Genomic DNA, 26,505 nt, shown 5'->3' with positions numbered 1-26,505 from the left:
GATGTGGCTCTTGGCAAACAAGCCCCTTGTCCAAACACAGGAAATCCACCACTCTACTGACAAACCGCTGCAGTTTATTTGCTTATTTATACCTTAAATTCAGACTAGCTTCCCCTCTGCCTTCCTTCTTCCTTCTGATTTTCTGGATATACTCCGGCAATGCCAAATAACATTTACCTATGAAAACCATTATTCGGGACCTAATTCTTCTGAGGGTTAACTGTATGACAAGTCTCAGAGACAAAAAGAAAGCCCTGCAGACTCTAAGGCTTAGAGTACACACTGACCAGGATGATCAGTTTTCCTCCTCTCCCTCCATCTGCTCAAATAATCAAGAATGTGAATCATAGCATTTGCGTGGTCGGGGATCTGACAAATCCTGCTTCAAAGGCACTCAGTGACTTGCCCAAGCTATTACTGCCCCACACCGGGTCTCTGAAAGGTCTGATATTGCACCACAACCCACTGGTGCTGAGCCACAATTGATCAAAAACACACACAAGACAACACCTCGTGAACAGCAAACATGGAGGCAGCATTTTCCCAGATGAAAATACTGGCTGGGGCTTCTCAGACCTTAGCTGACTCTCAGCTCTCACACTAATCAGCAGTCACAGAACCTCTCTTGGCCTTTTGTGTGGTAAAAAAATGCTTAACAGTAATTTACCAACTTAACCATTTCCAAGCATACAGTTCTAGAGTGTTAAGGATATTCCTATCGTTGTGTGACCTCCAGAGCCTACCCCTCCTGAACAACTGAAACTCTGCACCCCATTACACAGCATCTCCCCATTTCTGCCTCCCCCCAGCCCCTGGCAGCCACCACTCTACTTTCTGTTTCTATGAGTCTGACTACTCTAGATACCTCACAGAAGTAGGGTAATATAGTATTTGTCTCTGTGTGGCTGGTTTATTTCACTGAGCATGTCCTCAAGGTTCATTGGCACTGTAACACGGCTGAATGCCACTCCTTAAGGTTAAACGATATTCCATGGTATGTATATAGCAATTATGTTTATCCATTCATTCATCAATGGACACTTGACTTGCTTCCACCTATTGGCTATTGTGAATAATGCAGCTATGAACATGGGTGTGTAACTATTTTGGATATGTTTCCTTTTAATGCAAAGGACTTGGTTGACTGAGTGTTAATAACCCAACACTGCCTGATCACATGAAATTGATTTGCAGAATAGTAAATTAAAATAATAATCTATTCAATTTAGCTAATATTCATATTTAAGCCTGCATTTCTCCTAATTAAGGCATACGACACTATGTAGTATTTCTTGAAGAAGATACCAGCCAGTCTGATGAAGTCAAAAGCATTATTACCAACCAGCAGCTGGTAGCTGGGGAGGACTTAACGCTTCCCTCCTGTGGCTTCTGTGCAGCCCCACGTGGGACAGAGCAGCTGATCTCCACATGCTCTGCACCCTAGTATGTAATGATAACGTGAGAGGAAATTCTCACTGTACGTTTTTTTAAAAATTAACCTCAAGGAGAGAGGAGGCAGAAGGGCAGAGCCTACCTTGTCATGCCGTATCATGAGGGACGTCCTGGAGCCCAGGGCCGAGAGGATCCCAGCGATCTCCACGGCGATGTACCCTGCACCGACGATGACGCTGCGGCTGCGGGGAGAGCAGAGGGCTAGTGTCCTTAAATGAACTTATTTTGGAATGCTTTTAGACGTACAGAGACGTTGAAAAGCTAGCACAGAGATGGCCCGTACACCTCCACCCAGCTCTTCTGAAAGTTAACATCTTGCATAACCGTGGTACAAATGTCAAAATTTAGAAACTGACATTGGTACGATTTGACTGAATTCATTTAACTGCATTTATTGTTAGCAATGCAAGTTTAACAAATGACTTCAAAATACTCAAAGGACAGCCCCGGCTGGTACAGCTCAGTGGACTGAGTGCAGGCTGCGTACCAAAGGGTCGCTGGTTCGATTTCCAGTCAGGGCACATGCCTGGGTTGCTGGCCAGGTCCCCAGTAGGGGGCGCGTGAGACACAACCACACACTGATATTTCTCTCCCTCTCTCCTTCCCTTCCCCTCTCCCTAAAAGTAAACTTAAAAAATAAATAAATAAAACCTCTTCAAGGGCAAGTTTAGATTGACTTATACCGTCTAAAGAAGATATGTAATGACTGCACATGTCGCATTATTTGACCCGAAAATCAAACAGTACAGGGTGGATCCCAGGGAAGAAAGGCTATTCTCTAGCATGTTTAATGCTCTGCAGGCAGGAAATCTAAAAAGACTGCTGCTCTTTTAGTCAAAAGACTGCCTGGTCTGCATGTCTTACCAGGGCATCTTCACGGCAGCCGTGGAAAGGCAGAGACGCCCTCTTGCCTCGTATTAACTCTGGCTCCAGGTGAAGTAAAGGAAAGGTGTGGGCCAGAATTTTATTTTTTGAGAGTACGTTTATTCAAACTGGGGCCAGTGAAACAAGGAAGGGCTTAGGACAGAAGAAGCTCCGGGAGGGAGCCTTGGCAGGGCTGACTGGACTCAGTGGGAAGTCAGAGGAAAGAGGCCTTGGAGACAGGTGCAGGGGCTGAGCTGGGGACGAGCTGCCGCTGCCCACCACTCCCCTGGTTGCAAGTCTCATGGGGCCCCTTAGCGTCTAGGAGAGGAAAGGAAAGATGCACGCCCAAGAGGGAATGCAGACATGGGCGTGCACCCGGGAGAGATGGCATGCCACCAGGCATTTTCAGTAATCCCCCAAGAAGGCCTTTAGAAAAGCACAGGATTAAGGCCTCCGATGCACTGGGAACACTCAGGAAGGGAGGAGCAGAATTGAGCAATACTGACTCCAGACTGAGTGTTACTCAGGAGGACAAAAAGTCCCTGGGCTGGAAGGGCCCCTGCTCCAGTTCCTGGGCATCACCCCTGTGAAGGGTCCTCCCTTCCTCACTTTCCCGGTCCTCCAACCGGGAAAGCCTCTGATTGGCAGCTTCTTCAAATCGGAGAAACAAACTTCCTCATCATCTTTTTTCTCTCTGTATTCTGACAGAGAGAAAACCCATGACAGAGGTTCACTGAGGTTATTTGGATAAATACATATAAAGAACCATTTCAGAAAATCTATTTCTGTGAGATTGACAGAGCTTTTATTTACGGGGATCCCTCTGCACTAGTTGTTCTGAAAACCAGAGCCAGGCCCTGGCTGAGTAGCCCAGTTGGTTAAAGCATTGTCCCAACACACCACGGTTGCGGTTCGATCCCTGGCCAGGGCACATAAAAGAACCAACCAATGAATGCATAAATAACACCATATCAATGCTTCTCTCTCTCTCTCAAATAAATAAATAAAAATTTTTTAAAAAAAGAATCAATTATTTGAGACACATTATGAATTGATGCTGTATCAAGTTGAAGACAGAAGATAGTTTTAGGGCTTTACTATTACTTCTTCAGAACCACCTGTGTTTGGTTCTGGTTCTAAAAACTCTGCAATGGCCTCTGACCAAAGGCATAAAAGAGAAGAGGCAGGAGGACAGAATTCAGGAAATGCCTACATATAATGGGGGGTGGGGGCGGGGGGGGACTGCGGTGGTGAGAAACATCAGCAGGAGAGACCGAGGGAGAACAAACACTGAGTTCGGCAGGGATGCCGGCTTACCGAGGCAACTCTTCCAGCTGAAAAAACCCATCACTGGTTATTCCTAGGCTGGCACCTGTGTAGGAGAATGCAGTATCAATCACACAGACTGGGCTTTGTCTTGGAAAATAATCCTGAGAATTAATGCAAGACCCAGTACTTTCCCAGCCATCACGCTGTCTGTTCTGACAAGTTCTTTATAGTCCTCACTCGGGAGGCTGCCAACCATGCCCTCCCTAGGTCAACATTTTTATTTCCTTTCTGAAAATAAGAGCAGTGATGACTAAATAGCTATCAAATTCCTCCGCGGAACTAAAATTTTCTCAGCTAGCACAGCGGGCTCTCTGCCACGCTCTAATAAACTCCTCCTGTTGGTCATGAACAAGCATTTGCCTTGGGAAGGCTCACCTGGGATCTCGCTCTCCTGCGGATGCGAGGGCGAGCCACCTGTTGCGATCAGGATGTGAGGGGCGGTGTATTTTTTCCCGTTGACCTCCACTGTGGGCCTGGGATCGCCCGTGAATGCTGCATAGCCAGGGATGATTTCTATCTTGGCCTGGAGAAGGAACCATGCGTGGCGTGAGCCTGTGTTTCAGACTCACATGAAAACACTTCCTGCGGCTTCTCAGCATTTTCCATCTCTCTACTGAAGATTTGGATTTGGGGTTTGCTCAGGCCAAGGCTTCTCTCAATGTTCGAGCTTCTACAGAACTTTTGTTACTTGATAGCTAGGTAAGGGGGTTAAAGTGAGAAGAAATTAAAGGTGCTATTGTGCCAAAACCCAGAGACCAAAAAAATATATACAAGTCACCCCCACAAAGGAAAAGTTTATATCTTTGTCCCCAAGAGTTGAGTGAAGAAGCCTTTCTTACTGGCAAGAAAAACACAGTAAAGAATGATGTTGCCTGCAGGAGGAACAGAGGGCTGAGAAAGACAAAGGATGGACAAAGGCAAGGTATTACAGGAAAAGAGAAATACCACCACTGAGGCAGGAAAACGCAGTGTTTCTGCTTTCTTAAACGAAATGGGAAGAATACCACAAAATGACGTGACATTGGAGTTCTGTGCCAGGGATGTTGAGAACTCAGGCCCCCACTTGCCCTTACTGTGCCAGGGCCTCGATTTGGGTACCTTCGATTTGGCGACTGGAGATTGCCAGCAAGCGTCTGCCAGCTATGCTACGTACGCCAGTGTGGCTGACTTACAAGGATAATGGAGTCACACAAGCAGGCTCACAGAATAGAATGCTTTAACATGTCAGAACGTGCTTGGCTCTGAATTCAGTTATTGCCTCTTTTCTAATCACCCCTCCAGGCCTCCTCTGCCCGTGCTCTGCTTAATCAGGTTGAACCAAGATCAATGCCAAACAACACAAGCCTCCAGAAAAACCTTCCTTCAGGATGTAATGATTTCCTGTGGGCGCTAGACAAAAAGGGGTATGGATCAAGTGGCAATAATATAGATAATAGCTTGGGGGAAGAACTGATGAAATCATTATTTTCATTTCCTAGGATATTTGATAGAAAATTTCCTTTCCTATTCAGAATTTCCTCCGCATAAAGTCATACTGAGTTTTATAGCACACCAAGATTTGTGGGTATTTAAACATGCTGTTTCCCGAGTGATTTGCCCATCTCTTTTGCATTCTTACCTAACTCCACTTTTTAATAAAATTTGATGCAGGTGTTTTAGTATAAAAAGTGTTATCTCTATACTCATGTCTAATAGATTTAAAACATCTTGTCATCAGTGCGTAAGGGACCAAAGACCCCCAAATATTTTCCCCTTGAATTGGGGATTAAGATCAGAAAATGTCACTATCCAAAGAGAAACCCAATGAAGGATGAGAATCAACATAAAAACACATGAGGTTAGCCCTGGCCGGTGTAGCTCAGTGGACTGAGTGTGGGCTGCGAACCAAAGGGTCACCAGTTCAATTCCCAGTCAGGGCACATGCCTGGGTTGCGGGCCAGGTCTCCAGTACAGGGCGTGAGAGAGGCAACCACACATTGATATTTCCTTCTCTTTCCCTCTCACTGAAAATGAATAAATAAAATCTTAAAATAATATACAAGGTTAGCCATTTGTAGGAGTAACTTATACCAAAAACTCGCTTACAAACAATCTGCTAATGAGATTACAGAGGCCTGGATATCATTGAGAATCTACTGATCTAAATATAACCTAAGCTACCTTCAAATCTTAGAAACTGCAGAGTGAGACCGTAAAGGCAAAGGCAGGATGCTGAGATACATACTGTCAGGAGAAAGAGAGTCGATGGTGCACAGCCTGTTGGCATCTCTGGCACAGTCCCGGCTGGGAGAGGAATGACACCTAAGCACGAAGACGGAAGAAACCTCGGGAGAGCCAAGGATAGCGTGTATTTGCTAAAGACAAACCCGCCGTTGCTCAGTTTTCTTTTTGTATGAGAGTTCATTCACACACACAAAAAAAATCTTCTGAACCATAATTTGCACTCCTGAGTAGATTTAGGCACCAAGGATGTTCTTTGCTCTGAGCAAATAACAATTGCAGGTTTCCAGCCAGATAACGCTCCTGATTTTAATTACTAAACGGGTATAATCAGTCTCTTATGTGTTTGGTTTCTGGATCTAAGCGGAAGGCCAGACCTACTGAGGGTATAGCCATCACATGAGACCTGGTCTCCCAACTCGGGCACACACTGCCCAGCCTCTGTGGAAAAGAGACTGGCCCACCAAGTCGGAGGCTGCTCTCTCCATAGGCCAACCTCGAAATTGTTGATCATAAAAGAAGTATCAGAAACAATGACAGAGACAGGCAATGGCTACGCTGTAGTCTGCCCAGCCTTGCTAGCACACTCCAGCAGAGAAGAGCAACTTCTCAAAATTCAGAACCCAGCACACTCACCTTGGTTAGGTTATTTTCGTAGATGGCGTTCAGGCGGCTCACATAGGCATCCCGCTTTTCCTTTATAACCCTGCAGTGAAACCTGAATCAGCACTGAGAAAGAGGATTCTCCTCTTTCAGCCAGTAACTAGGGCATCCTCCCGGAACAGAGAGTCCCAGACTGCCAGCACGAACCCCACGAGTCAAGGTCTCTAAAGACAGTCATTCGCCCTCCCTGTGTCCGCCTGTCTTTCCGTGTGTGGAGAACCCCCATTTTACTCCGTGGAGAATGTTCAGTTGGCATCCATGGCAGGTAAATAAAATTTTTCTTTGCACAGAAGACAAGGAAAGTTGCTTTGGCACTGTGCTTAGCATGGTAGCATTGAGACCTTATTGAAACTAAATGGTCAGTTGCATCTAAAGGAATAAATAATCTGCAAATCACATTTGCCACTCAGTATTTGTTGAATAAATGAATTGGTTAAAAATTCGATGGCTCCAAAAAGTTCATGGGCCCTGGCCGGTGTGACTCAGTGGATTGAGCACTAGCCTGGGAACTGAAAGGTTACCAGTTCGATTCCCGGTCAAGGCACATGCCTGGGTTGCAGGCCAGGTCCCCAGTAGGGGATGTGTGAGAGGCAACCAATCGATGTTTCTCTGGCACATCCATGTTTCTCTACTTCTCTTCCTCCCTCCCTTCCCCTCTCTCTAAAAATAAATAAAAAATAAACTCTTAGAAGTTCATGGCAGCCCTTTAAAAAATTAAACACAAAACTGCCACATGACCCAGCAATTCCACTTCTAGGTACAGACCCAAAATAACAGAAAGCACAAACCTGTAGACCAATGTTCAAAGCATGATTATTCACAATAGATAAAAAGGAGGTGGGGGGTGGGGGAGTCCATTGAAAAGTAAATGGAAAAACAAAATATGGTATATAAATATAAAGGAATATCATTCAGCCTTTAAAAAGATTGAAATTCTGACACATGGCATAAGGATGAACCTCAGAAACGTGTAAGTAAGGTAAGCCAGGCATAAAGGACAAATATTGCAGAAAGTACCTAGCATAGGCAAATTCATAGACATGAAAATAGAAGAGAGATACTGGGGCCGGGAGGAGGGGAAATTAGGAATTTTTGTTTAATGGTACACTGAACAACACTGTCCTTGTTTGGGATGGTAGGAAAGTTCTGGAAAGGAATGGTGGTCATGGTCGCACAACACGATGAATATACTTAATGGCACTGAAATGACACGTTTAAAGTGGCTAAAACAGGCCCTGGACAGGTAGCTCAGGTGGTTAGAGCATCGTCCTGATACGCCAGCCAAGCGTGCGGGTCCCATCCCCAGTCAGGGCACATACAAGATTCAACCAGTGAACACAGAAACAAGTGGAAAAACTAATCAATGCTTCTCTCTGTCTCTGTCTCCAATCAGTTTTTTAAAAAAGACTAAAATGCATCTTTTATGCTGTTTGTACATATTTAATGTGTACAACTCAATGGGATTAGAGAGGAGCATACACATCACCACAATCAAGGCTGTGAACGGATCTATCCCCACCCAAAGCTTGTGATATATAGTGCACCACCATACAACATCCCTGAAAAGGTTTATGGCACATCTAATTATGAAAGAAAAATATTTAGGTTTGTAAAAGAAGCCCCCTGAGAATCAGCACTTACCGCCAGTTGAATTTGCTGTCACAACTTTGAAAGCCGTAATCGGCGTGATCGTGCATGAACTCGGAGTGCACGGCCGTGTTCCACATTACCTGCAGAGAGAGCGCCCAGAGCAGCAGCACGTGAGTCCTCAGGGGAAACGCAAATGGTGAATGAAGGGCAACTAGGTAACGGAGAAAATAATAATGCTGACCTTTAAACTAAAAACAAAACTAGACATTTTAAAAGAGAAAGTTCAGAAATATGACCAGGTAGATTTCACAGGGAGGCGTCTGAAATAGCGGAAAAAACTTCCGTAGTTAAATTTCCTAGTTCATAAGCTCTGTAAACCAGGGTAAGGCTCATGCTCCTTCTGTTGACCCTTACTGCTGCTTACCAGTGCATTCTCTCTTTGAGTTTCCGATTTCTGTAAGCCCTGCCTTTTGTGATCAGTTCTAGGAAATGGAAGTGCACCTGTAGCTTTGTAGTATGGTGATTTGGAAGGAAGCTATTAGGTAAAAGTTGAGGACTAAAAGCTTTAAGAGTATGAATTCCTACTAGGTAGGCAGGACTATGAACATGCCCTTGTAAGAACATAATGTCATCAGATACCTGGAACTCAGAGGTTCAATGCATCTCTTGTAGAGTGTAGCCTACAGTCTGCAAAAGCCTTTTAATGCCAACTGATCATTGTGATAACTGAATTCGGACTGGCACCCAGGACTCCAGATGACAGCCAAACCATGTTTATCTTGGCCAGGCAAGTCTTAACTCCGCTTTTGACAAGTCTTACCATTGCTCCTCTGCACCTTTCTCCCTCTGTGCCTAATAATGAATACACTGATAACTGCTGGATTCTGTTTCTTTTATTAAGGTGAAATGAATGTAATATACAATGAACCATTTTATCTGCTAGACTCTTTATCTTAAACAATGCATGTGAAAGGTGTATCAATACCACGAATAAGTTGTCATTTTAAGAAACACCACTATATCTCCGATTATCCTGAGGTACCATATTTATTTATTTCCAATGTGTAGTATGTACGATGCTACAGCATCTAACCCTCTGGAGAAGGGGCCTCTACCTGAACACTAGTCTCCAGTCTGTTCTACAGAACGAGAGGCAATTACCAAGTGATCTTCAAGAATGCAACAGCATTTTGAAATCAGGACAGTCCTATAAAAATATAAGGTAAATGTCTAGCATGTGTGGTCAGAATAGAAGGGTAAGGGAAAGATGTGGGAACAAAATATTGCAAATTTGGCCCACTACACAAATCAGCCCAGATGGCATTTTTAAAAAATGAGGTAAAAAAATAAATAAAGTAAAATAATGAGATAGCACAAATCAAAAGCAAATTTACTACCATAATCACTTTAAACTACATAAAACTACCTTATAACTAATATACATAATCCATATAGTCATAATTGCATGATTCTAAGTAGAACAGATTCCAAAATCTAGGACAAAAAGGGAAGAAAAAAATTGAGGAAAACGTCCCACAGGGGAAAAAAAAAAGAAGAAATTTTCCTAACACAGAAAAAAAAAAAAGCTACCTATACCAGGAGACGGATTACAGAAAACTTTTGTGGAGTTATACTCGGGGGTGTGTCACCGATGAGATGAGGATGTTTGCTTGTATACTCAAAAGCTGCCAGTTTAAAATGTAATCTCAGTAACAAAACGTTGTAAGCCTAGGATTATAACATGTTTTGAAAGGAGTAAAATTATTTGCAAATATAAGCAAGAGGCAGCTATGGAAACAAGAGCTGTTATGGCTCCCTCTTTGTCCCAGGTGAGGATGAGTTCATTCGATGTGACCTGCACTTGCAGCCACTTGTAGCTGGTTTCTCAGTTACTTTTTGCAGAAGAAATTTTAGCTGAAACATTCAGAAACAACCTTATTCTAATCATAATTTACCAAACACGCAAAAGGAGTGTAGAAGTATTCATAAGAAATAAAAATCCTACCTTTTTGGGTACACATCCAACATTCACCTGGGAAAAAATTTAAAAGGACATATTTTAATAACATTAAACTCAACAAACCTGCAAGAAATGAACCCCAACACCCACCCAGGAGACTTCTTTCCATGCTAAGTTATTTCCTTTTTCCTTGTATAGAGTTGGAAAAGATATGAACGTTATTTTTGTTACGTGACGAGGCAGAGAATTGCACTCATCATCGTTTTTCTCAAGAAAAGCAGAGAGGGAAAACAATCCCACTTCCGGGCGGCTGCGCACTGCAGGGTACAGGCCAGGAGACAGCAGAACCCAGAGGGAAGCAGCAGAGAAACAGCAGCGCGAAGTGAGAGGACCATCCGGCTAAGTAAGAGCAACCCAGCCATCCGAGCAGCTGTCCTAGAGGGTTTTGGGGACCCTCACTACAGAGCCTCCTGTGTAAAACACCCAGAATGTCCCCTCTGAGAAAGCCTCTAGTGGAAAGCGACATTATGCTTCAGGACCAAAGGACAATGATGAATCAAGCAGCGAGGTTCATCTACGCTGGGAAGTCTTATGCACTTACTAGAAACCGATCACAATTTTGGTTCTCAGCCTTCCAGCAGCCAATACACACAGGGAAGCACAAATGCTAGTACGATTTCATGTAAAAACTAACTAGTTGTTTAAGAAAATCACTATTTATGCCCATTAGAGTTGAGAGAAATTCTTCCCAAGGGTCCGTGTAAACAAGCTGTGTTATATGTTTACACAGACTTCCACTTACATCCATTTATTCCCTTTTGATCACCTAAAATAACTGTAAAAACCAAACACAAACAAAAACTTGGGTTAAGAGTAAGATTGATTAAAACTGCCTGGAGGGTGAAGAAATCTGGACTTGACCGAACGGGTAACCACTCTGTGTACCCTAGCAGAGGAGCTGGCTGAAAAAGGAGAAACTAGATCAATCCCACTCTTTTTTCAAATTAAATCTATCGAGTGACATTGGTCAATTCAATTACATAGGTTTCAGGTGTACGATTCTATGATACATCTTCTGTATACTGCATTGTGTGCCCACCTCCCAAAGTCAGATTGTCTTCTATCACCATATAGTTGACCCCCTTTCCTCTTTCCCACCCCCACCAACCCCTTTCCCTCTGGTAACCACTGTACTTCTGACTGTGTCTGTGAGTTCCAGTTTTAGATCCCACACAGGAGTGAAATCATACGGCTCTTGACTTTTTCTGTCTGACTTATCTCACTTGGCAAGATATTCTCAAGATCTATCCTTGTTGTTACAAATGGCAGCATTTCATCTTTTCTTATGGCTGAGTAGAACCACATCTTCTTTATCCAATCATCTACCAAAAGATATTTTTAGTTGTTTCCATGTCTTGGTCACTGTGAAAATGCTGCTATGAACACAGCGGTGCATTTATCTTTATGAATACATGTCTTCAAATTTGGGGGGTAGATACCCAAGAGGGGCTGCTGGGTTATATGGTAACTCTATTCTTAATTTTTTGAGAACCCCCCATACTGTTTTCCATAATGATACCAATTTACATTCACATCAGCAGTGAATGAGGGTTCCTTTTCCTCCACAAGCTCTCTGGCACTCACTGTTACTTGTAGAGGATAGCCATTCTAACAGGTGAGAGGAAGTACCTCATTGGAGTTTTGATTTGCATTTCCCTAATAGCTAGTGAAATTGAGCATCTTTTCATAGATCTGTTTGTCATTTCTATATCATCTTGGGAGAAATATCTGTTCATGTCCTCTGCCCAGTTTTTAATTGGACTGTTTGGTTTTGTTGTTGTTGAGTTGTATGAGTTCTTTATGTAGTTAGGATACTAACCCCTTATTGGAAGTGCTGTTTGAAATATCTTCTCCCATTCAGTTGGTTGCCTTTTTTAGTTGTTGATGTTCTTTTGCTGTGCAGACACTTCTTAGTTTGACATAGTCCCATTATTTCTATTGCTTTTGCTTCCCTTGTCTTTGAGGTCAAATTCATAAAATCCTTTCTTAGGCCAACGTCCATAAGTTTAGTATCTACATTTTTCCTATATAATATATTGTTTCAGGTTTTATATTTAGGTCTTTGATCCATTTTGAGGTAATGCTTGTGTATGGTGACACTTAACAGTCTAGTTTTATTCTTTTGCATGTGGCTTTCCAATGATCTCAGCACCATTTATTGAAGAAGTTACCTTTTCTCCATTGTATGTTTTTGGCTCTTTTGTCAAAGATTATTTGCCAATATGTGTGATATGATAGACTCAGCCTATCCAAGATTGACTCAAGGGGCAACAGCAGCAGAATCACACCATTACATCTGAGGAAGTGGGTGATGGGATCAGAAACCTTTCTGGGCTGGGAAATCCGCGCTTCAGCACAGCACCCTTCAGGCACTCAGGAGACAGCTGAAAGGCAGCCCTTGACTCTGCAGCACTATTTTTCCTATTTTGGCAACTCTGCAGGTTTTAGAAACCTAGTTATACTTCGGCACAACACAACTGATTATGAGATGCCCCTCTGATTTGACGAAAGACGAGAACAATTAGTTGTCTACAAAGAGGGTGGGCAGGTGTGGAGAGCTACATATGGACGGTCACGCTCAACTCTCTTTCCCCACTGTCAGCCAGGCGGACATGTGCATTAAGTTCTGAGAGAGAGCTAGTTACAGTCACATGGACACGAGCTTGAATCTCAACCCTCCCACCTACTGGCTGTTGGTGGGTCAAGTTTCTAAATCTCCCTGAGCTCAGTTTCTTACTACATAAAATGAGAATGAGAACACTTCCATTATAGGTTATGAGAGTTATAGGTTATTAGACATAATGTATACAAAGCACCCCTCTTCTACTTGATGACACACACTGATCCCTCTGAATTATTTCTGCGGGCTCCCTGTGTGCACAAAAGGCATATGGCACAGAGAGGAGATAAAATCCTTCAGCCACTGGCTCCCTTTCAGAAACAGATCGATTGATGGCAAAGAAAGCTTGCCTGGCATTACTGGGGCAGGAGGGTGATGGGTTCTCGGGGCTCACTTCCCAGGGGTGCACACAGCTGATAACACCTGCAACGCTTTCCACCTGGCTCATTTTGCAGAGCCCCCATTCTCCAAGTGGACATCGACCACAATAAGCTGTAGAAAGAGACAAATTTCTTGCACCCACTCCTGTGTGCACCCACCACCAGGCACTCCTGAGGCTCTGCCTCCCTTTGCAAACTGACAGTCCACCTCTGAGAACTCCCTGTTCCAAAATGGTGTTCGGAACCCTTCCGTGCGGCCGGCCTGCCAGCACTGGCTCACGGTGAGGACAGCAGCCCGCACACACTCGGATGGCATGTGTAAAGACCCTGATGTTAGCCCTGGCTGGCGTAGCTTAGCGGATTGAGCACGGGCTGTGAACCAAAGTGTCACAAGTTCGATTCCCAGCGAGGGTACATGCCTGGGTTGCAGGCCATGACCCCCAGCAAGCGCACATTGATGTTTCTCTCTCTCTCCCTCCCTCCCTGCCCTCTCTAAAAATAAATAAATAAATAATCTTAAAAAAAAAGATTAAAAAACAAAAACGAAAGAAAGACCCTGATGTTACACTTGGTGGAATTCAGGAGCATCACCATTTTTCCTAGGGCTAGCCCTTGTACCTTCAGTTCTGCCCAGGTAAAAATACCACATTGCCCGTGGTGCTGGTCAAACAAGAACTTGGTTAAGTTACAACCGTCCTTGTCAGGAATGTCACACATGCTTAAGTAAGAGTAACCTTCCTTCTCATTTCCCTTCTGCCCCACCACAAAGCTGCCCACAGTGCCCCGTTTTCCTTCTGCTGGGGAAAATCTGCCTCAAGACTGACAAGTAGGAGGAAGGAACCCTTCAAAAACAGACCAGTCATCGTTTACTAAGCAAAACGCTATTGATTTATGAATTCATTCTTTCAGCAACTATATATATGGAGGAACTACTCACTGCAGGACCATTCTAGGAGCTTGGAAAACACAGATGACCAGACCAAAGATCCCTGCCTTTGTCGAGTTTCATCAGCTTTACTCCAACAGTGACAAAATAAGATGCTGTCTGGACAACACCTGTATGATTCTAACACCAATTCTGACAGGGGTGTGAGTGTGTGTGTGTGTGTGTGTGTGTGTGAGATCATACACCACCAAGAAATTAACTCAGTTCTGACACTATCTACCTGGAGATGGCATGAGACCCCACAGGTTAATAATGGCTTAGTCCTTCAAGGCTGGCCCCTGTTACCGAACAGCAATTGGGGTCCCGCTGCGAGCCACCACCCTCTAGGCCAAGTTCCAGGGGCAAAGGTTTGGTGATAAAAGAAAGGGATCTTTATTCAAGAGCTTCACAATTTTGGAATAACAGCTTTCCACATGAATTTGTCACTTACCTCTATCAATTAAGACTAAGCTCTTTAACATCTGAGTTTTCCTATCATACCCTGTTAGTGTTTTTAAGTTTAATCTTCATTCTATTCTTTTTTTACATTACCTTTTAGTCCTCTTATTCCCCTCCCCGCCCCCCAGCAGTCACCACACTGCCGTCCATGTCCATGAGTCCTTTTTGCTCAATCCCTCTACCCCCTAACCAGCCCCCACCCCCACTAGCTGTCATCCTGCTCTCCATCTATGAGTCTGTCCCCATTTTCCTTGTTGGTTCACTTTGTTCATTACACGCTACATATGAGTTAAGTCATAGGGTATTTGTGTTTCTGTGACTGTTTATCCCTCCCTCTGTTAGTTTTAATTATCTTATTTCTATAGGGTTAGTTTACAACCTGAAACAACACAAGATACAAAAGCCACACAATTCTGGAAGAAGGGCAGGCTTCTGCCTCAAAGCCTGTTTCCTCTAGAACAGCCAAAGAGGAATAACCCTGCCACCCTCTGCCAGGCCAGCCCAGTCCTAGGCATGTCCTTCCCATCCAAAACACCATCAGTTGGGAAACGCAGGCAGCTGCAGGGCGATCATGCAGGCATCCTCGAGGAAGAAGAGAGTCTGAGAGCCAAAGAGAGCCTGGGCCCACCAGCCCGAGAGCCCTTCTTTTATTTCCTGTCTTCTTGCCCATAAGGACATGCGCTCCGGAGGCATTCAGCTTCTCAGCCAATCCCGTCCTATACTGCTTACGGTTGCCTCGGCAACCGCCTCCTACGGCCCCTCCCTACTTCTCCCCAGGAGATCTGACCAGGTCTCTCTGCATCACCCCTCGCCACCTCAGACGTAAATCCAAGTCCAGTTGTCACCTGGGTTTTGACCAACCAGCTGTAGGTCAGGGGTTCTAAAGACCCCCTTCTTGGTTTTGATTACTTTGCTAGAGCAACTCACAAAACTCAGAGAAACATTTTACTTGCTAGGTTACCAGTTCGTTATAAAAGAATGTAATTCTAGAACAGTCAGACGGAAGCGACACATAGGCCACGGCATGGGGAAAAGGGTGCAGCGTTTCCACGCCCTATCAGAGTGCGCTACGCCCCCCATACCTCCGCACGTTCACTAACCGGAAAGCTCTCCGAACCCCGACCTTTTGGGTTTTTTATGGAGTCTTCGCTAGGCAGGCATGACTGAGTCTCTGGCCCCTGATGACTGAGTCAACCTCCAGTCCTTCCACCCTCCCCAGGGGTCAAGGCGGTGGGACTGAAATAGCAACCCCGAAATCACGGGGTTGGTTCCCCTGCCAACAAGCTCCACCTCACAACAGGACCTCAGGTGTGATAGGTGACAGAAATCCAGTTAGTGCCATTTGTGCCAACCACATCCAAGAACAGAAGAAGTCAGGGGAATAAATCTCATTCTGGCACATCGGTGTAAAGCTGATGAATATTCTATTGCGATCCTCTTGCAAAATACCCACCTCTAGAGAACACGAAAGAGCCCTCAAGACAAGCACGCCCATGACTTCCTTCCCTCTGGGGCGTGCACCTCTCCTTTTCTTGCCTAAAGTCGAAGGGTTCCCACGAGACTGGCAACCAGGAGAGCAACAGGCAGCTCATTTTGGGCTTACCCCCGAACCCGTCCCCAAGGCCCCCTTTCTCTGACCCCCCAGTGAGCTGACAGCAGCCCCACCTTGGCTCACTCCTTTCCCATCACTTTTATACCGAGCCAGACACCACGAGACACCACCGAGGCTCTCTCTCCCGTGCTGCTTCTGTGCTCAGCCCTCCCTTTGTCTCCACTGTCGCCAGCTTTGCTAATTGTACTTTCGTAATGACCTGGACTTGTTGTTAGTGAAATCTTTCCTGCACCAACTCAGGAACTCATACACCACTGGTTGGCCTGTGGCACACCAGCTTTGGGCTGGTTCCTTTCCGGTAGCACTTCCAGAAACCCCACATTTTTCACCACAACCACCTACCCGTTAGCTTCCGGTCTCTTCAGTTAGAGACACCCTCTGTTGCAGCCCAATCCGATCACACAGCACCGCCTGTCTCTAGGCCTTTGCCCTGACTCTGTCCTCACAAAAAATATATATCCACCGAGTGCAGAGAGACACTGTCTCCATGAAACCATCCCCTGGTGCCCAGGCAGAAATGGTTAATTACAATTCCTCTCAACAACTGTAGTTTGTTATTAATCCAGCAGTTAATCCAGACCATCTCGCTTTGGGGTTGACTGTCTACATTTTGTCCTCACTTGTATCGTAAATTCTTTTAGGGAAGGGAACTTTGTCTTACAAATGTTGGTATTGACCCTTTTCTCTCAGCCAGGCCCAGTTAAGCACTTAGGATGCAAGGAATAAAGACATGAACGAATGAAATGGTACGTTTCAGAGAGCCTCAAGTTTCTCTACACCTGCTTGGAAGTTCCTGCACATAAGAGGTTTATTTCTGCAAGCCCAGATATTGGAATCTGATCAAACCTAAACTCATGTCTAACAAGTTGGTTATATCTTCTCTCATATTCAACACATAGCAACACCCTTCCTCGAAGGAAACCCGGTTTGAGAAGAACCCAGATGGAATGCCAGGAAAGGGGCGGGGCTTTCCCCCAGAACGTCAACGCTCACGGGGAAATAAAAGTTCCCGCAGGAGAACGAGGAAGGGAGGCCAGGTGCTCTTCAGGAAACCAGTGCAGGTTGAAATGCCGACTGCCCTGAGCTGACCTATGCTCACTCTCAGGAGGAGTTTACCTCTTAGAGCAGGGGCGTCAAACTCATTTCCACCCGGGGCCACATCAGCCTCGAGGTTGCCTTCCAAGGGCCAAAATAATTTTAGGACTGTACAAATGTAACGACTCCTTAACTGTCAAGGAGTTGAAATTACACTCAGCCCTTTGAAAGCAACCGTGAGGCTGATGTGGCCCCCGGTGAAAATGAGTTTGACACCCCTGCCTTAGTGTATTCACACGACGAACAAGGACCTAGATACAAGACAGCCCTTGCTCAGTTAATCCCAGTAGACCCAGATAATGACAAGGAACCCCACAAGCTTATTATGAAACCAATAGGGAAGAGAGCAATGAGGTGCAAATGTGGCAGGCAGGCAGACAGGCAGGAGCGGAGCAAGGATGGCAGGCCAGGTAAAAAGGTCACTAGGGTGGAAAGCGACACTGGGAAAACAAGGTCCTCCCCCAGAGTGACCTTTCCTCCCCTGGCATATCACTGCCCATGCCGTCTACACCCCTTTCAAGGGGGCAAGAAAATAGGTCTTAAGCATTAAGCACCCAGGAAAATGAGGTGCTGACCTGCATGAAAAACACCTAGGCCTCAGTTGTGTTTCAGCTCCAGGCCTGGAACAGCAACCACACCAGACCAGGGGCGCCACAGCTGACAGCAAGACCAGCTGCAGGGACTAAAGACCTCCTGTCCGGGTGCTGACCAACCAGTGGAGACCATGGCCCTGAAAGGACATGGCTGCAAAGCTGATGAAGAGTTAACTGAATCCTCTCCTGGGACCGCTCCTAAAATCCCCACCCTTAAAAAGCCCTTAGGATGGAAGACCCAATGCAGCTTTCTCCAAGGAGCACATCAGTACCTTTCCCCAGCCCCTCCCCTTGCCTCTCTGTCTCCTGAGCTCTATGGGGCCCTCCTTTGGCCTCTGTAACTTGTTTCCTGAGCCCATGTCTTCTACGGCTCACTTCTTCCACCTTTATGACTTTCTAAACCCACTTTCTCTTTTTTTCAATTCATTTTTTAAAATGGATTTTGAAGAGAAAGGAAGGGACAGAGAGAAACACCGATTTGTTCTATTTATTTATGCCTTCGTTAGTTGATTCTTGTGTGTGACCTGATGGGGTATCGAACCCACAATCTTGGTTTATTGGGACAACGCTCTAACCAACTAAGCATCCTGGCCAGGGCTAAATAAACTTTCTCGTACAGTTTGAGTCTTGGCTCTGCATTCTTTCTTCTCCAGAACTCAAGTCAAGGTCTGCTCTGACGCCACCAGTCCACACCTGGTGCCATTCTGCTGCCAATACAAAGATAAGCAGTAATCCAGTTGTTAGGAGACCTTCAGTGGCACCCCCTCAACCCTCCTGTGGAGACATACTTCCAACTGCGTTTCTTTGGACCGAGGTGTAAAGGTGCACGTAGATAATTAACAGGGATTTTTTTTTCCTTTTCTCATTCCCATTCTGAACTTGAAAAATCAGGACTGGACATAGGAGTCACCCCTTTCGTAGCTGTTAATATTAAGTTTCATTCATTTTGAGTTAGGCTAGTAAGCCAGGGCAAGAGGAATAAGGAGAAAGATAGTTCAACAGCCAAGCAATGTACAGCCATATAGTAAACCCTATCTTCTGTAACCGAGGACAGTTAAGATTTCAATAGTTTAAACTTCTCCCCAACCAGAGGCTCCAGAGATAGATAGCAGAAATTCAATTAGTGCCACTTGCCAAACACACCCAAGGAAGTTACAGAATAAAATTCATTTTTTGGCACATCAGTGTAAAGCTAATGAATATTCTATTGAACCCTCCCCAAGACTTCCTCCAAACTGCCAGATTTTAAAAACCCTCAAAATGAGGGGCCCGTGCACACTCTCCCTCCCAGGCGCACACTGTGCCTTTCCCTTCTCCCTCTCCCTCTTCTCCCCCCACAGGCATACATCTCCTAAACCCTAAAGGACCCCACGAGGCTTGCAACCAGGGAGTAATGGGCAGTGGCAGCTTATCCAGGGCTAACCCCCTACCCCTGCCCCCAAGGTCTCCTTTCTCTGACTTCTTGGTGAGCCAAAGCAGCCCAGTCCAGGCACATTTCCCCACTTAGTCCCTCTTCTGCTGCTTCCTCTACCCTAGGTCCTTCTTTGTTTCACTGTCCCCAACTTTCATAAACGTCCTCTGGAAATCATCTGGACTCCTGCTGTGCAATGTTTCCTGCACTAAGAACCCACACACCAGCAGCAGACTCTAGGCAGACCCTCTGAGGGCCAGGTCCCCTTTCCTGTAACAATTTCACATGGTTATGGAGCAAGGTATTTTGTTAAGAGGTGAACACACACAGGAGCCCATCCCTGCCCTTAAGGAGTTCCCAGTTTAGTATAACTTAAACGTCAGTCTCCGAAGGAATTTAGAGCACCCATCCCCAATCCCAGGTTATTCTAGGAGACATTTTAATATTAACGGCAAGTACCTCGCCCAAGTCTTGTGACAGGAAAGGCTGCAGCAATAACTTAAGAACAAAACTTCTTAAAAATGATAGGTTTTCAATCGCAGGATTTATACCCCTCTTTTTTTAGGTAGTTTTAAAATGCACCCCCCCACACACACACACAAGACAAAACAAGCTAAACGTTTAAAAATTCATTTAGTAGTAAATTCTACACCAAAGTAACCTGTAGTCAGTGGTTCTCAACCTTGGCTGAAATTCAGAATCACCTATGTTGCTTCTAAAAATCCCAACAGCCAGCCTGCACCTCAGACCAATGAAATCGCAAGCCATGGGGGCAGAACCCAGGCAGAGTTTTTTACAGCTACTCAGGTAATTCCAATGTGCAGCCAGGGGTGAGAAAATCACTCTGCCCTTGAAATTGAAGGGAGAGGGCCAGGATTCTCTTTGCTCAACGACATATACGCCCCTCTCCCCATACACACAGGCCACCTGCAGGTTTTCCAGATGCAGTTTTATGTTTCATGGATCTGGTTATAAACTCAAGTGTGGAACACAATATTCTTCCCCCTTGAGTGAGGACACAGGGAAGTTACGTTAGATTTAACCACCTATGGCTATCGCTAATTTGGCACCTGGGCCTGAACAGACTCAGGCTTAGCTTTGGGGGTCTCGGGGACGCCCCTTTATACGTCTTCCATCTAAACCTGCTGGGATCCTGTCTAGAGCAGCGGCGGTAAAGCGGCGAGCGCAGTGCAGAGCTGGGGTAGGGGGGCATCCTACAGCCCGGGGGAACCGACTGCACTGGGAAGGAGCGCAGACGGTTCTGGGAGAAGCGAAGGGAAAGCGGGGCTGTGGGTCGCAACGCTGCAGCAGAGACAGAGGCGCGAGAAGCGCCGGGAGGGACCGGTACTCACGCAAGTGCCGCCCAGCTTGTGACTCTCCACCACCGCCACCCTGGCGCCCAGCTCGGCCGCCCGGCGCGCGCTAGCCAGCCCCCCGGAGCCGCCGCCGATCACCAAGTAGTCGTAGGCCACGGCGCCGGCGGGGGGCGGCGGGCCCTGGAGCAGCGGCTCCTGCCTTGTCGCCATTGCGCGAGCGACTGCGCAGGCCGCCTGGGGCTGAGACAGCGGGAAGCCGGCGAAGGCGCGCGCCACCTGCCTCGAGCTCCGCCGCGCCGCGCTAGTGCGCAGCGTCCCCAGGAGCAAGGCCATGCACGCGGAAGTGCACGCAGGGGGGCGGCCCCGGGGCGGTCCCCCGGGAAGGACCGGGCGCGGCGCCCCGGGCAAGCACGGTCTCACGGAGATGACTAAGCAAGTGGGGCGTGGCAGGATGGAGTGCTGGGCAGGGCAAGGGCCTCCGGGCAGGCCCCGGCTTCTTGAGACTTGGGTGGACTGGTGCCAAGGGGCCGCCCCAAGCCCCAGCGCCACCCCTCTCTGTTCTGCCTGCGTGCGAGCCACCTTCCCTGCCCAAAGTGAGGAGCTGAGGGTGGGAGCAGTAGGAGTAATCACTCCGCCTCCGTAGTCACCCCACCCAGGTCCCATACCGGAGTGGCCTCTAACAGATGTAAGTTTTTGAAGCCTGTGGGGCGAGGAAAGATGAACGCCCTCTATTATTTCATCCAGCCTTTGGAGAATTGCCCTCCATTAAAGTTTGATCGCAGACCACGTGGAGTGTTTGATTCCTAGGCTCTAACCCAGATCAATTAAATGGGAGCTTCGGACCACCGACCTAGCAATCTACACTGTAAATTAGCAGTCCCCAACCTGTTTGGCACCAGGGACCGGTTTAGTGGAAGACAATTTGGGCGGGGGTCGGTCAGTGGGGAGAAGATAGGAGCAGGAGTGCAGGTGGTAGGTAATGCTCAGTGCTCACTTCCTGCTGTGCAGCCCGTTCCTAAGAGGCCGTGAACAATACAAGTCCGCAGGGTTGGGGGCCCCTGCTTTAAACAACAGCTCAAGACTTCTGGTCCAGATGGGGGCATTGGAAACTCGCAAACCACATCAAAATTACAACTAAACTTTAGGACAACCATCATCTGGAACCATCAGCAATTGAGCTGAATGGAAGTCCCTTCAACTGTGGAATTAAACAAGAAACCACATCAGGACTGGTAGGAGGGGTGAAGCTGCAAATGCCGCCGGTCCCACACCCATGTGTGGTGGATAAAAATTGGGAGGATTGAGCACAGGGTCCCAGCCCCACACCAGGACCTCCAGCCCAGGGTTCCAGTACCAGGAAGAGAAGTTGCCACATTCTGGCTGTAAAAACCGGTAGGGGTTGAGGCTGTAGAAGACAGACTTCTGGAGCCCCTGACAGTACCTCTTAAAGGGCCTGCATACAAACTTACTCAGATTCACTCTCTCTGCGCCCCAGTGTGAGGGCAGCAGATCAGAGGCGCCAGAGACATTAGGGGTGGAACCAAACTGTCCAACATCAGGGTGAGAGCTGGAGGGCAACTCTCTCTGGGACAAAAGTGCTGGCAGAGGCCACTGTCCTTTTTAGAGCCCTTCCCCCACAGAGCCACAGAGCTGGCAGGTGGGCACCATACTTGAGACTCCATCAACCTGGGTCACACCATTTGCCCTACCCTGGTGATTCCCTGAGGCCCTGCCCCACCCAACTTTTAGGCTCACCCAAGCTGCTTCCGGTGGCTTTTCCATACTAATAATAGCCTGTCTTGGTCCATGCTTCAGATTTTCCTAAATTCTTTCAAACAAGCAGCATCTGGCTTCAGTGTGGCCTGTACCTCTCACTAAGTTGCCCCAGACCCAGTACTAGCAGCAGCCGGCCTTGGTTCACAGCTTGGCCTCACCTGGGCACCTCCAAGCCCAGCACAAGTAGCCGCCATCTGCAGATCACTTTGTAGCTTATGCCGTGTGACCCCAGGCAGAACAGGGGAGGTGGCTGACCTTAGACTTTGCCGACTGCAATCAAGGCTCAACTACAATAGGAGGGTGTACACAGCCCACACAGTGGGCACACCTTGAGTACCCAGCTTGGGTGATAGGGGAGGCTGTGCCACTGTATCCTAGAGGACACCTACTACATTAAGCCACTGTCAAGCCTCGGAGATGTAGTAGCTCTACCTAATACACACAAACACAAAGGGGAAAATGGTAACTTTACAGCGGGTCACATGCCACCTTATCCAAGTGATCAAAGTGAAACATTGCCAACGAGACAGTTGTCATTACGTGCCTCATGCCACGATGCAGCAAGAAGTGCACAACTTTACTTATGTAGTATTCCTGCTAGAAATCCATAACCTGAATCTAATCATGAGGTAACACTCAGAAAAACCCACAGTGAGGGAAGTTTTACAACTAGCCTGATCATTTAAAAACTGTCAATGTTAAAAACAAAGTAAGGCTGAGGAAATATTCCAGGTTAAAGCTTGAAGAAATATGATGACTAGAATTAAGGCTTGATCCTGGGTAGAACTGGATTGGGACAATTGGTGAAATTTGAGTATGGCTTGTATTAATATATAATGGTACTATATTGATGTGACATTTCCTGAGTTTGAGCACCACACTGTGGTTATGAAAGAATATCCTTGTTCTTAAGAGACACACACTGAAGTATTCAGGAGTTGAGCCTGAGCCAGAGAAACTTGGATTCACATCACACCACAGGCACTGTCATAGTTACTTAACCTCCCTGAGTTTCATCTTATTCATCTGTCAACAGGGAGGCTCACCAAAGAAAATAAGCATGTCAAAGACGTAACTAGAGTGGAGGAACAGACACTGGAAATAAGCAGAGCAGTGTGGACTGGCTAGACCGTAGGTGGCTTGAAGAGGGCAATGGGAGATGGATTTCAGCGGTAATCAGGCACAAGTATTTAGACATCACTCCAAAGAAATAGAGTCACTGGAGATTTTTCAGAGGTGTATTTCCTTGGAAATATATCAAATGAACTGGAGACGGTGAAACTGGCAGTATAGGAAGCAAAAGTAACAGGTAGAAGTATTGAGACCAGAGCAGGAACAGATTGGACAGACATAAAGAAATGAAATGGACAAGCTGGGGGAGGGTACAAGAGTCAAAGATGACCGATCTTGAACCAGGAAATCTGTGTGTGGGGGGGGAGAACTCCATTAAGCAAACATGAAGAAGGTGAAAGGATGCAGAAGTCTATGACTCAGCTACTTTCAAAGGAGAAATAAACTTTTAACCACCCAGTTATACAACCCTACGTAGTGTGTTGAAACCAAAGTTTCATGCCATATTTGGGACTAAATTATTTCATTATCAGGTGAGCGTTTTTCCTTTATGCTTCTGATTTATGTGGGAGTAGGCAGCCTTATCCCAAGCACTTGAAGACTTCTGATCATATCTAAATTTTCTCTTTAAGCAAAGAAATGTTAGCTAAAGTAAAATTTTAGTTAATGCAGTTAATAAGAGGTGGTTTGGGGATGACAGTAAATGATGAGAAAATCAACTGAGTTACTGTTCAAGTGCGGCAGTCTTATGACATCATGATAAATTAGCATGGTTTGTGAGAAAGAGCAGAGCCCCAAACAATTATTTCCCCTTTTAATAATTTCATCTTTAAGAATATATTTTATTATTTTAATTTTTTAAAGATTTTGTTTATTTATTTTTAGACAGAGGCGAAGGGAGAGAGAAAGAAGGGAGAGAAACATCAATGTGTGGTTGCCTCTCAAGCACCCCCTCCTGGGGACCTCGCCTGCAACCCAGGCATGTGCCCTGACTGGGAATTGAACAAGCAACCCTTTGTTTTGCAGGCCAGTGCTCAATCCACTGAGCCACAACAGTCAGGGCTAAAAACATATTTTAAAAGATTTTATTTATTTGTTTTTATAGAGGGGAAGGGAGGAGAGGGAGATATCTGAGAGAAAAACATCAATCAGTTGCTTAAAATATCTCCCCCAAAAGCATATTTTGGGTTGGCAAACTCTGCTCCCTCTTGGTTGCTATGATCATTTATTTGTAAATTCTTAAGTGAATGTAGCTTTTATTTCTGAGGGATTAAGGCCGAAGAGTGCAATTGTTGGGTCATATGATAAACGCATGTTTAGTTCTCTAAGAAAATGCTTTATTTTTCAGACTGGCTGAGCAGCTTATCTTCCAACCAGCAATGTATGAGTAATTTAGTTTTTCCACCCCCTCGCCCACATTTGGTAGTGTTACCACATATTATTTTATAAGCCATATTTAGATACCATACCACCGAGGAACTTGGAATAATAGCTCCTAAATTAGAATCGCTGTGGAAGAAGTCAATGTATACGTGGAAAGTTCAGTAACAATATAAAAACATTATGGCATTCCAGAGAATCGGAAAAAGCAATGAGTGCTGTGAAGTCAGAGCCAGGAGAGGTCACTGTGGTTGCTGAACACGGAAGCTACTGTCGAGACTTTGGCCAGTTTACAGTTTTAAATAATTTATATTCTTGGTCATATATTTTAGCTTACATGCATAATGGATCACTGGATAAAGACAGGAAGCTAAAGGACATTTATGCTTAAATACAAGTTAACAAGGACATAAAAATATTAATCTAAAAATCCACCACAAAATATTTTTCACCAGATCACTAAGTTGCATTTATGGGATCAAAATTCTTATGGAGCACGTCAAGATGTCTCTAAAAGTTGAGAAGTGAAAATTAAATTGTTTTTGCAATTTAAGTTTTCGGTTGGGAATAAAGCCTAGGGAAGAAGTATTTTCAAAAGTAGCCATCTTTCCCATTATTTAGGGAAAATGCAAAAATAATTTCATAAACCTAAGTATAAAAGCTAAAACATAAAGCTTTAGAAAAAAATAGGAGAATCCGTCAACCTCAGGAAGGCAAAAGTTTCCTAGAAAGCAATGACTATGAAAGAATATTTCACAAACTGATCTTTGAAATTAAAACCTCATTTAAATATTAAGAAAACAAGTAGGTACACTACAGATGGAGAGAAATATTCACATATGAGTAGTATTGAGCCTATATACTCCTACATCTCATTAATACAAAAGAGAAACAGCCCTGAGTGGTGTGGCTTAGTGGATTGAGTGCTGGCCTGCAAAGCAAAGGGTCACCAGTTAAGATTCCCAGTCAGGGCATGTGCCTGGGTTGTGGGCCAGGTCCCCAGTAGGGGGCAGGTGAGAGACAACCACACAGTGATGTTTCTCTCCTCCTTCTCTCCATACCCCTCACCTCTCTGAAAAAAAAATAAAATCTTTAAAAAATATTCAAAAGAGAAACAATACAGTTAAATACACCTGACTAGATACTTCAAAATGAAGATTAAATGGTCAACAAGCACCCCAAAAAGTCCTCAATATTATTAGTGACCACAGAAACAAAGCTGCTGTGAGAAATCACAGTCCATCTGCCAGGGGATGCCGATGAATTCTGAGATTGTGCCCTCACGTTGTGGCTTCCCTTCCAGGATGCAGTTCTTAGCCTATACGCAAAGCAAAGGCCTCCAAGGTCCTAGCTCCAACCAACCCATAGGAGCTCCATTCAAACTCTGAACTGCAATATTTTAACTGTGGGTAGTTCCTCTGCATTGTTTCCTAAACTTAAAACTCCCACTCTTCCTTTTGTACCGCACCCTCATTCCTAACCTTTACAACACAGTTTGGTCATGATTTCTTTTAGGAGAGCCTCCCCCCAAGCCCTGGGGTAGGATTCGGTACCACCCTGGAATACCCCTATCATAGCACTTGGGCACTGTATTGTATGTATCTGTTCCCAGGGCTATCTTTCCCACTGAGTTTCGTGAGGACGAAGTCAGTAACTTACACATATTTGAATCTCCACAGTACCAGGCAAACTGTGGGGCTCAAGGAATATTTGTTGAATTAAATTCCAG

At 45.6% G+C, this 26,505-nt stretch overlaps 1 protein-coding gene across 1 annotated transcript in view; it reads right to left on the bottom strand.

Annotated features, from left to right (window-relative positions):
- GSR (glutathione-disulfide reductase) overlaps nt 1-20,955 on the bottom strand; it is a 33,420-nt gene extending 12,465 nt beyond the window's left edge. The window contains exons 1-7 of the mRNA XM_045821783.1: nt 20,586-20,955; nt 10,124-10,150; nt 8,170-8,258; nt 6,502-6,571; nt 4,021-4,168; nt 3,634-3,688; nt 1,535-1,634 (exon numbers count right to left, since the gene is read on the bottom strand). Of these exons, the coding sequence (XP_045677739.1) occupies nt 1,535-1,634; nt 3,634-3,688; nt 4,021-4,168; nt 6,502-6,571; nt 8,170-8,258; nt 10,124-10,150; nt 20,586-20,882 (786 nt within the window). The 5' untranslated portion in view covers nt 20,883-20,955. The remainder of the gene's footprint in view (nt 1-1,534; nt 1,635-3,633; nt 3,689-4,020; nt 4,169-6,501; nt 6,572-8,169; nt 8,259-10,123; nt 10,151-20,585) is intronic.
- Between the last annotated feature and the right edge of the window lie 5,550 nt (nt 20,956-26,505).

The sequence above is a fragment of the Phyllostomus hastatus genome, unplaced genomic scaffold, assembly GCF_019186645.2.
Source record: "Phyllostomus hastatus isolate PE091 unplaced genomic scaffold, TTU_PhHast_1.1 phas_scaffold_46, whole genome shotgun sequence".
Taxonomy (NCBI): Eukaryota; Metazoa; Chordata; class Mammalia; order Chiroptera; family Phyllostomidae; genus Phyllostomus; species Phyllostomus hastatus.
This window is presented reverse-complemented; position numbering and strand designations above follow the sequence as displayed.